General features: G+C 31.3%; 1 protein-coding gene across 1 annotated transcript; it reads right to left on the reverse strand.

Moving 5' to 3' along the window:
* Positions 1-5,854: 5,854 nt before the first annotated feature.
* Positions 5,855-8,969, reverse strand: LOC121267126. The gene is made up of 5 exons (XM_041170997.1): positions 8,852-8,969; positions 7,893-8,324; positions 7,481-7,630; positions 6,173-6,618; positions 5,855-6,049 (listed from the first exon to the last, which is right to left on the reverse strand). Exons 1-5 carry the CDS (start codon positions 8,967-8,969, stop codon positions 5,855-5,857), a joined length of 1,341 nt encoding a protein of 446 aa, XP_041026931.1.
* Positions 8,970-12,145: the final 3,176 nt, after the last annotated feature.

The following is a 12,145-nucleotide window of genomic DNA, read 5'->3' on the forward strand; positions in this document are numbered from 1 at the left end:
TTCGTAAATTTACCGATAAACGTTCGAACATTTAACTTAAACGTCCGAACGTACATTTCATCAAAGTGTTACCATATTTGAGCGGGAAATTTCCCGCACTAATTTAACTAACGTTCGAGCGTTAATATATTTGGTGTTCGGATGTACATAATTTTCTGGTGATTTTCATCAAATAACGTTCGAACGTATAGTCTAAACGTCCGAACGTTTGAATAATCACACAGATACCTTAATCGAGCGGGAAATTTCCCGCTCTTATTTTAACGTTCGAACGTTAACTTGAAACGTTCGAACGTACGATTCCTACTATACTAACTTATAATATAATATACATACTACATTTTATATATATATTTATAACTAAATACTATATTGTATAGTATGATAGCATAATATTTTAAATGAGAACATAAATGTATATAATATATAAATTATACCATATATATAAATAAATAATATATGTTAAATTGTTACTTATTAAATTCTTTATTATATACTAACTTATACTATAATATGTATACTACATTTTATATATCTATAACTATATACTACATTGTATAGTATGATAGCATAATACTTTAAATGAGAACATAAATGTATATAATATATAAATTATAGCATATATATAAATCAATAATATATATTAAATTGTTACTTATTAAATTCTTTATTATATACTAACTTATACTATAATATATATACTACATTTTATATATATATTTATAACTATATACTACATTGTATAGTATGATAGCATATTATTTTAAATGAGAACATAAATGTATATAATATATAAATTATACCTTATATATAAATCAATAATATATATTAAATTGTTACTTATTAAATTCTTTATTATATACTAACTTATACTACAATATGTATACTACATTTTATATATCTATTTATAACTATATACTACATTGTATAGTATGATAGCATAATACTTTAAATGAGAACATAAATGTATATAATATATAAATTATACCATAAATATAAATCAATAATATATATTAAATTGTTACTTATTAAATTCTTTATTATATACTAACTTATACTATAATATGTATACTACATTTTATATATCTATAACTATATACTACATTGTATAGTATGATAGCATAATACTTTAAATGAGAACATAAATGTATATAATATATAAATTATACCATATATATAAATCAATAATATATATTAAATTGTTACTTATTAAATTCTTTATTATATACTAACTTATACTATAATATATATACTACATTTTATATATATATTTATAACTATATACTACATTGTATAGTATGATAGCATATTATTTTAAATGAGAACATAAATGTATATAATATATAAATTATACCTTATATATAAATCAATAATATATATTAAATTGTTACTTATTAAATTCTTTATTATATACTAACTTATACTATAATATGTGTACTACATTTTATATATCTATAACTATATACTACATTGTATAGTATGATAGCATAATACTTTAAATGAGAACATAAATGTATATAATATATAAATTATACCATATATATAAATCAATAATATATATTAAATTGTTACTTATTAAATTCTTTATTATATACTAACTTATACTATAATATATATACTATATTTTATATATATATTTATAACTATATACTACATTGTATAGTATGATAGCATATTATTTTAAATGAGAACATAAATGTATATAATATATAAATTATACCTTATATATAAATCAATAATATATATTAAATTGTTACTTATTAAATTCTTTATTATATACTAACTTATACTATAATATATATACTACATTTTATATATCTATAACTTTATACTACATTGTATAGTATGATAGCATAATACTTTAAGGTCTCGTTTGTTTTCAGGAAACATCTCATCTCATCTCATCTTATCTCACTTCATCATTACAACTTTCCCAAATCTCCACACAAAATAAAATAAACAATTCAATTTTTTCAAATCCTAAAACAAAAATAATATTAAAAAATATATTCTAACAATATTTTATTCAACTTTTTAACTTTAATCTCATCTCATCTCATCTCATCTCTGAAAACAAACGAGCCCTAAATGAGAACATAAATGTATATAATATATAAATTATACCATATATATAAATCAATAATATATATTAAATTGTTACTTATTAAATTCTTTATTATATACTAACTTATACTATAATATATATACTACATTTTATATATATATTTATAACTATATACTACATTGTATAGTATGATAGCATATTATTTTAAATGAGAACATAAATGTATATAATATATAAATTATACCTTATATATAAATCAATAATATATATTAAATTGTTACTTATTAAATTCTTTATTATATACTAACTTATACTATAATATGTATACTACATTTTATATATCTATTTATAACTATATACTACATTGTATAGTATGATAGCATAATACTTTAAATGAGAACATAAATTTATATAATATATAAATTATACCATATATATAAATCAATAATATATATTAAATTGTTACTTATTAAATTCTTTATTATATACTAACTTATAATATAATATATATACTACATTTTATATATCTATTTATAACTATATACTACATTGTATAGTATGATAGCATAATACTTTAAATGAGAACATAAATGTATATAAAATATAAATTATACCATATATATAAATCAATAATATATATTAAATTGTTACTTATTAAATTCTTTATTATATACTAACTTATAATATAATATATATACTACATTTTATATATATTTATAACTATATACTACATTGTATAGTCTGATAGCATAATATTTTAAATGAGAACATAAATGTATATAATATATAAATTATACCATATATATAAATCAATAATATATATTAAATTGTTACTTATTAAATTCTTTATTATATACTAACTTATACTATAATATATATACTACATTTTATATATCTATAACTATATACTACTTATTAAATCATCAATAAATACCATAAGCTCATAAACTATTCACAAAATTCACAAACAATAATCACAATTATTTCAAGAGTAAGCATAAAATCACAACAACATGTATAAACATATTGCTAAACTTTAGAAATATAACAAGCACTCACAAAAAAACCAATAATCTAATTGTCAATAATATTATATAACATCCTAATATATAACATAAACATTTATAATATAATATTAAATTGAAAAACATTCGAACGTAATAATAAGTACGTTCGAACGCTCTGTGTATATAAGGCCAAAACCGAACGTCGAAACGACATTTCCAATACGAATCGTCTACTCCGTTGCACGCCGCCACGCCTCCTTCGCCGCCGCCGTCAACTCCGCCACAACCGTCACTAAAGGTAGGCATTCATCTTTTATTCAAGTAACATGTATTTTATTGAGATTTAGATTGAGTTTTGTTTAAAACCGGATAAGTGATTGCCGGATATTCGTTGTCATTTTCCGGCCACCACGGCTAGTCATTGGCCGAATAGTCACCGTAGAAATGTTTCTTGAAGTGTATACTTCATTTCCACGGTGACATTTCGGTATTTAGAACCGTGTAGAGAAATTTTTGAGATTTCAATAATGGCTGAGTCGACTCAGCCATTCTGCGTCGAAACGTTTGAACGTTTCACCAAGACGTTCGAACGTACGACGTTTAAATTACAGAGCCGTTACAGCTTCCACGTTCGAACGTTTAATTATAACATCCGAACGTAATGATTTTCTACATTATTCATGCTTCGACGTTCGGACGTTCATATTTATGTTCACACGTAAAACAAATACGTTCGAACGTATTTGTTTTAATGTCCGAACGTACGTCAGCCAATATTTATTTACTGCTTATGTTCGAACGTACATTGTTACATTCGAACGTATTTGTTTTACGTTCGAATGTAAATATATTGACATTATTTTACGTGCGAACGTATAAATAAACATCCGAACGTTTTATCTTTAACGTTCGAACGTTAAAGATAAAACGTTCGAACGTTACGGCAGAGCATCTTAAAATTAATACAAAAAAATGCATTATTGTAAATAATTTTTTTTTCCTTTTCTATTTTCATGATATGGCTCTTCCACTGCATACTAGGAAACGAGGGAGGGAAGGAGCCACGTTGGACACTTCCCGTATCGGAGCTCGTACTGTTATGGTAGAGCGAGAGATCTTAATTAATGAGTTCGACGAACTCTGTTGGCAGCAGACGAACCTGAGAGATGTTTTCCTCAGTAGAGGCTGGGGAAATATCTGCACATTGAGGGGAAGGTATACCCCTCAATGGTTCAAGAATTCTATATGGGGATGTGTGACATGCCTCAGGATGCATCCTCTCACACCGTGACTGTACGCGGTGTTTCCATTGAGGTATCAGCAGATGTCATCGGCGAGCACCTTGGGATTCGTCGAGGAGTGGAGACATTTGCACACTCGACACCCTTGAGGATGTAGGCACTTCTACATCATCTACTGGTCGGGGATGTGAGCCAGCATCAGCCAGAGATGCAGGCCAGTCAGAGGCTGAGGATACTGGCGTCGAGGCTCGGGATGATGACCGAGACAAGGATTTCTACATCTTCACCGGGAGGGATCGCATGCAGATCGAGCGGAAGAACGCCTTCAACCAGAACCATCTGCTGCATTTCTTTCGCATGTTGCACTTTATTGTTGCAACAAATGTCGATCCTGTGGCTCATAAAACCACATTTAGTCGGCTTCGGGCACAATTTTTGATACGAGTGGCATGTGGAGATCCTATAGATTTGCCATTGCACATCTTTCAGAGGATCCGTTACGAGGCGAGCATCGTCTCCACGGATAATCTCCCATATGGTGTCCTCATCAGCCGACTATTACTTGCACGGGGAGTGCCGACCTAGCCAGAGGAGCGGGTCAAAGATCAGATGAGCCCCCTCGACATGACCACGCATCGACGTAGCATTGGACAGGCGAGGGGACGTCAACCACCCCCTGTAGAGGATCTAGTTCCTCCGACGCAGCCTGAGCTAGGTCATATCGGGAGTAGTAGTCAGCATACGCCGAGTACATCTGCAGGAGATGTGCGGCCTGCTTAGGTTGATGCGGTCATCTCATAGCTGACTGCGCATATCGATCATAAGATCGATCGATCGCTCGAGGCTATATCGGCGTCTGTTGCCGAACTCACCCATCGTGTAACTATCCTCAACGACAAGGTTGATACCTTGACTGAGGAGGTACGGAGTTCGACTTTTGCGGATAACGTTATCATCTGACTGTTGTTTACTACATTCTATCAAATTTTGTATTTTATTTTTAATATTTGTAATGAAAAATATTATTGAATATTTCTATCGTTTTTTAATTTCAATTTTTAATCTTCTTTGATGTTATATTTTTCAACTTTAATACTAAAGCACTGCATTTCAAATATATATAAATCAATAATATATATTTATATATTACAAAGTGTGTATATATAAATATATACAATTCAATTTTTTAGACTTGCTCACAAATTATGCACAATAAAAACCACATAATTTTTAAATTAAAGTCATTTAATTTAAATTTACAATGAATGTTCGAATGTTATTACTTAACGTTCGAACATTGGTGCAAACATTTTACGTTCGAACGTAAAATTAATAACATTCGAACGGTTGCGCCAAAACATTTTACGTTCAAACGTAAACAAACATAATGTTCGAACGTATATGTAACGTTCGAACGCATATTTCCCATACGTTGGAACGTAAAAAAATCTCATTCTATCTTTAGTGACGGTTTCCAGAAACTGTCACAGAAAATGCCTTTTAGTGACGGTCTAGGGACTGTCACAATTTCCTAACCGTCACTAAAAAGCAATTGTGTTGTAGTGCGTGGCAATCAGTGCCGCCACAAGCATGCCATAGTTTGCTGTGTCCTTCATCCACTTTTCACCTTCCTTCTGTAAATGTTCATGTGTGATTGTAAATAACTCCCTGGGATTCTTGTTTAGATCTAAATTCACCTTCTTCGTGTATGAAGATTGCACAATGGTTTCTATCTCCTGAAATGGTCACGGTGTTAGCAGTTGACAACAGAGTGATATATATATAAATATATAGATATATATAAATATATATATATATATGAAGCCAGAATAAAAGAAAAATTAAATCAAATAGAGAACCTTAAACCACAATAGCTCTCGTTGCATGTTAAGTGCTGCTCCTGATACGATATTTAATCGGTTTGGAATATCAGGAGCTATTTCCGCGGCTAAGTGCAGCATGTTGTTATTGTTTTGGTCAGTGTAGAGTGCGATGATATCCTTGATAGCACCTAGCTCATATATTAGATTGAATACATTCTCTTGCCGATATTTAATAGCAAGGTGAAATATACTACGTTTATTCTGGTCTACGCTCCATATGAGATTAGGATAGAAGCGTATAAGTATAATTAGAAACTCAACATTCCCTGATCTTGCACCATCAAAAAGAAAAGAGGAATGGTCATGAACCAGCTTTCTGAAGTCTCTCTTTGGCAATTGTCGAAAGTTTTCCCAGAGTAGATCAACTAATTGATGGGCTATTGTATGCATCAAAGCTTTGCTGTAGATCCCTCGGAAGGGCCCTGGAATTAGGAAAGAAATCAACTTCTTAAAGGTCACCTCATAGAAAACAAGTATTGCTTCAATAAAAAATAAAGATGGGAACCTCGGGTACATTACACTCATAAGAAGATAGACATATGAAGATGGCATATATAATTAAGAGAAATGCTACGTACGTAGACCGATGGTCTACCGAGCATTTGCTCCGATGGATGCATTTTTATTTTATTTTATTTTTCTTAAATATTGAGAAATGTAGTAAATTTTTTTTTTCTTAATATTAAGAAATGGTTTTGATCTTAATGTTTAAAAAAAAAAAAAAAAAACAATTTGGTGGTAATCAGTCAGTTCTTAATTAATAATCGGTTGTTATTTTATGAATGGGTTTCCTCATGATCTAGCACTCACAACATTAAACTAAAATAAATTCTACCGTTGCACATGGGCCACTTTTAAGTCTCCTATAGTTGAGAAATGTCCTACATTTTTCAGTTAATTAATTAGATGTTCCAGCTCGATCTATATATGTCGATGAGAGTCTATTAAAAATATGAAAGAAAAAAGCTACCTACGAAGGAAATTAGCTTACAATTAATTCCTACAACAGATCGAATGAGATTATATGGAAATATCTCATCAAAATCTCGCGCAATTTAGGAAGTACTAGATGCGATCAAGTAAAACTAGTAGCTAGTAGTTTCTCCTTCCCAATTAATTAAGAACATTTCAGTAAAAATATCAACAAATAATTAGCTTAATTATTAAATCGATCGATTCGTTGTCCTATATATACAAAAAAAAAAGTCAACTAGTTGGTAAATGATAGACACACATGCACGTGCCAGTAGTATGAAAAGAAAATTGGGTTGGCAGCAAACTAACAGGAGTTTAAGCATCTTTCCAAGACGGATAGCTGATTTTTGCTGCCGATTGCATAAGGTTTTTTGGCTAGCTCCTGCAATGCTATCTTCCCATATGTATTCTCCATTGTTGCCAATGCTGGATCTCTTTTCAGAATTTTTAATGCTATATCTGTTCATAAAAATAGCACAGACGTTTAATTGATCACAGTCGAAGGTTTAGGTTGGCCCATGGTCAATGACATTGTTGATCAGCTTGATAATTGAGCATGATATCAGTGTTGTATGGTAATTCATCAATCCGACAATTAAGTCAAGTTGATCAATTACAATAAAGACATCAAACAGACATAACGGCATCGTAAATTACTTGTTACAAAGCTGACAATCATATTATATGGTAAAGTGAGATCAAGAAGGGCGTACGTACATTCCATACAAATCACTGGAAATAGAAGCAACCGGGATGTCAATGCGTTCAAGAGGAGTCAAACGTTCAAAAGCAGTGACAGAGTATAGACAAGCCACCATGTTTCTACGTCCTTGCAAAGCTGCCATGTAAAGCGGCGTGATTGATCCATTACTAACACGAATCAGCGGCAGTTCATTGTTCTTATTCACCATCTCCTCCGCAATTGCCACGATTCCTGATGCAGTAGCGAAGCAAATGGCTGTATGGTTTTGTTTATTTTTTATTTCTAAGTCGCTTGGATTCATCAATTTTACCAATTCTAGTACAAAATCGGTGCGCTTTGCTGCAGCCGCGATGTGAAGAACTGTATCCTTGTGTCTTGTTATGGGATATGTAATGGCATCTGGATATTTATCAAGTACATCCTTAGCAGCTGACCAATCACCTTTTAGGGCTGCTTGATAGAGACGAACAGAAGTGTCGAGGAAATGAAATCTTCTTGTCCCTGGAATTTGTTATTTATTTATTTTTTTTGGGGTAGCATAAGTAATCATAAGTAATCACAATATTTAAAATGATGGAAGATTTTGTGTGTATCCACTTGTATCGTTTTTCTCTTTGGTAACGAATGCATTTTTCTTTTCTTTCTGGGATATCTGAGGGTTCCTAGATGGCTGTACTAAAATCAGGGTGGTATTAATTAATGAATAATTACGTACAAAAACTTGAAATATATATCTAATACTCAAAGTAAAGTACACTTCGAACTTATCATCTCTGGTATATAATATATAATCATCAACTGTATCTAAAAATGTACATGAGCAAACTAGAAGATCGTCGATGTGACTCGAAACAGAATAAAATGTACGCCATACGAGAACGGAATATTCATAAATTCATAAGATATTCGAAAGCTTATTCGCTTGTTAATTGCATGCGCCGAAGTGGGCAAGCTAGAGAGAAAGAGAAAGTGCTTACTCTCATTAGCCTCATTTTCAGCATCCTCGCTCGAGCTCAACTCCTGATCTAATGATGTTGCAGCGTCCCAGTAATGTTCTGGTTCTGGAGATGATGGAGCAGAGTAGAATCCTTCCATGCCTAGCCCACTCCTTGCAATCGTCTCTATGATCTTCTTAATCTTGAGATGCTCTTTAAATATTGATAGCGCCCTCTTAATTTGACTTCATTTGTTAATCTCTAGTAAAACAATGTTACAAACAGATCATAGAAAAGAAATGAATAATAAATATACTTAATATATATGACGTTAAGCAGTAGGCACGCACATACAGATGATGAATTCGTCATCATGTAGTACTTACGCATGATTTGTGAGTCAATTTTAGCAGAAGACAATCACATGCGCAACGTACATTAAGAATGGTTGTGCATTAATAATTCTAGATCAACATGATCATATAAATTAAACACAGTCGTGCTAAGCGTTTTAGTAGTGTTTCTGATTAATTAGAATAAGATCACTTGGCCGCTAGCTGTGAAATGCCAGCTCGTTCTCGGTTATCAATTAGGTACATAGACAACGCATATGTAGAGTACTCAAGTCTGTTTGTGGTCTCTTTTTAAACGAGAAATCATCAAATTTTCCATTAAGCCTTATTATCTTATAGTTGGATCGCAGATCAACTTACCAGAGCATGAGATTTCGAAGTCGTCCATTTGAATACCGCATGCATGCATATTATAATAATATTTCATCCACCCACCAAAGAATTCATGATATACAGACGTCACCTCCATTTTTAACTGTGTGGATCAAAGAGCTATCAAAAGGATTAAATTTTAATAAATGACTAAAAGATCAGAAAGAAAAAGTAAATGGATGACTAAATTAAAGATCATGCATGGGGACATGAGTTACTACGTACGTTGTATTTTGTTGATATTTTTTAGAGAATTTAAATGTGGCGTACGCCCTCGACTACCCCACGTGTGATTTGGCGGGAGTGGCGATGTTGGGTGTTGGCCGCTTGAGTCTGACACCCCTAGCGCAACATAGAAGCAAGTGTGTGCAAGCATGCAATGTAAAAATGTGCAGTTAAATTGCAACGGTAAATAAAAAGGTAGTTAGAATTGCTAACAGTACCAGAAGTTAAGATTACATCACCCAGCAAAATCACCAAACTCCCGAACACCGATATAAAAATAATACAGTCATATACTTAAGTTAAGGAAACATCTAATCAGCACTACACAAGGAGAAAGTTTCCCCAAGCCTTCAATCCTCAGGCAGAGTTGATCCTCTAAGCTCATAACCATCCTATCACTGTAACAAATAAGGTCTTTTGGGATGAAAAGTTTCGTCCCAAAAGACTGGATTTTCATCCCAAAATATATTTAGGAACAAAAAAAAAAATTTTCCCAAGGTCATCCCAATATCACTATCCCAAAAGGTATTTTGGGACGAAAATCACAATTTGTCCCAAAAAATATCTTTTGGGGTAAAATTTTGCTCGACCATTCGAACAAGGTCAAACGGAATTGTTTTTCTGGAACGATTGAGATTCGTCTCAGTAAGTCATTCGAACGGCCAAAAAATTGTTTCGAACAACATGTTTGTTCGAAATGTTTGTTCAAATGGGAACTTCATGATCGGTCAATCGATAGCAGTCCTTTCGACCAAATAGACCTGAAGAAATGTTCGAATAAACAAATTGATGATCGAACGTAAATTATATTATTTTTATAATTGAATAAGCCGTTTGAACGTGTATGGGACGGAAATAGTGAGTTGCCTGTTCGAACGGGTCGCAACCTTTTTTACCGTTCGAACTCTAACTTGTGATGTTTGAACGGTTGTGTTCAATGTATATATATTCAAACGTTTGATAATCGTTCGAACGGTTAGTATTTTCATGGATAATACTAATTTGAAACCAAATAGATATTAATATTCAAAACTACATTATAAATTGTTCAATATAAATAAAACTAAACTAATAAGTCAGAACTAAATAAATAAAATAGTAATAATAGTAATAATGTTATCATTAAATAATTTTATAAATCCTAAATTTTATGCAAAATGCGAAAATCAATTGTTTGGAGGCCTGAATTATTGCATATGCGTCTGCATTTGGAGTTACATCTCTCTTTGTTGATCTTCTCGTTGTTTTATGCGCATGTCGTTAATTGAGCCTCTAACTCATGCTGTTTTGGAATTAATTCTTCAATCCTACAATTCGCATTTTCTAACGCGATGATAGTAGTACTTGACGTTGATGAAGAGTCTCAAGGCTTTACACAGCAACCCAAACCTCTCAAATATCCTGAACGTTAACCCAAAACTTGTGTAAAAATTTCAACATCACTTGTTAATAAATTCTGATTTGATGCAGTTTCAACATGAAGCAACCATTTTATCCTACACACAACATATAAAATTAATATTAATACAATAACTTAAATATATTTAATTAAAACAAATTATAATACTTACATAATTCTCACGGGTATTGGGATGAGTCCACTTTCTATTACTATTAGTATGTGATGCAACATATAAATTTGTCAAATTATAATTGGTGTTTGACTCTTTCTACAAGTGACATTGTTAAGATATAAAGTCAATATTAAAAAACAACTATATACAATAAAAGAGAGAGAGTACATTATCAATTTTAGAGAGAGGCGATGGAAAGATCTTGAGCCTACATGATGATGAATCTTTAACTTCGATCTATTTGTTTTGTTTATAGAACTTCGCTTCTGCATAGAAGTTGTAAAAATGAGTAAGTGAAAATTACAAATAAGACAGGTAAAGAATTCATTTAATTTCACTTATATGATGGATCCTCAAACTTGTCGCATAGTTTTTCCCAATCTTCAACTTGGACATACTGAAAAGGATGTTGGCGTGCATCTTCCTTGTTATCATACTTCTTGTAATGTTCGTAATATCTCGCCTTATACTTGCGGAATGCATTACAAATTAGCTAATCGAAAGTCTTATGCTCTTCTCTCCGACCAAAATTTAGTTCGAAATCATCTTTGAAAAAGTATATACACAAAGATATTATCATTTAGAATATTAAATAATATCAATATAAATTTATTATTTAAATATTACGTACCAAACAACGCTTCTTTTTAAGTTTTTTCACATATTGTGGGACTTTATGCCACGAACTTGTAGCTAAAGGTGCATAAGTCTATGTAAGATTATCCACATGCGATGCAAGACAAGTTGTCTGTTGTCTCTCACCTCTAGCATGTTCGTCAGGAATGTTAACCATAATCTTACCCATTTTACAA

This window comes from Juglans microcarpa x Juglans regia, chromosome 5S (assembly GCF_004785595.1).
Source record: "Juglans microcarpa x Juglans regia isolate MS1-56 chromosome 5S, Jm3101_v1.0, whole genome shotgun sequence".
NCBI classification, from domain to species: Eukaryota; Viridiplantae; Streptophyta; class Magnoliopsida; order Fagales; family Juglandaceae; genus Juglans; species Juglans microcarpa x Juglans regia.

Coding starts and splice junctions, on each gene's coding strand:
- LOC121267126 (XM_041170997.1), bottom strand. CDS start 8,969: ATGGAAGGATTCTACTCTGCTCCATCATCTCCAGAACCAGAACATTAC. Junction 8,325..8,851: donor TGAAAATGAGGCTAATGAGA/GTAAGCACTTTC, acceptor TCTATCAAGCAG/CCCTAAAAGGTGATTGGTCA. Junction 6,619..7,480: donor GGAAAGATGCTTAAACTCCT/GTTAGTTTGCTG, acceptor TCCTAATTCCAG/GGCCCTTCCGAGGGATCTAC.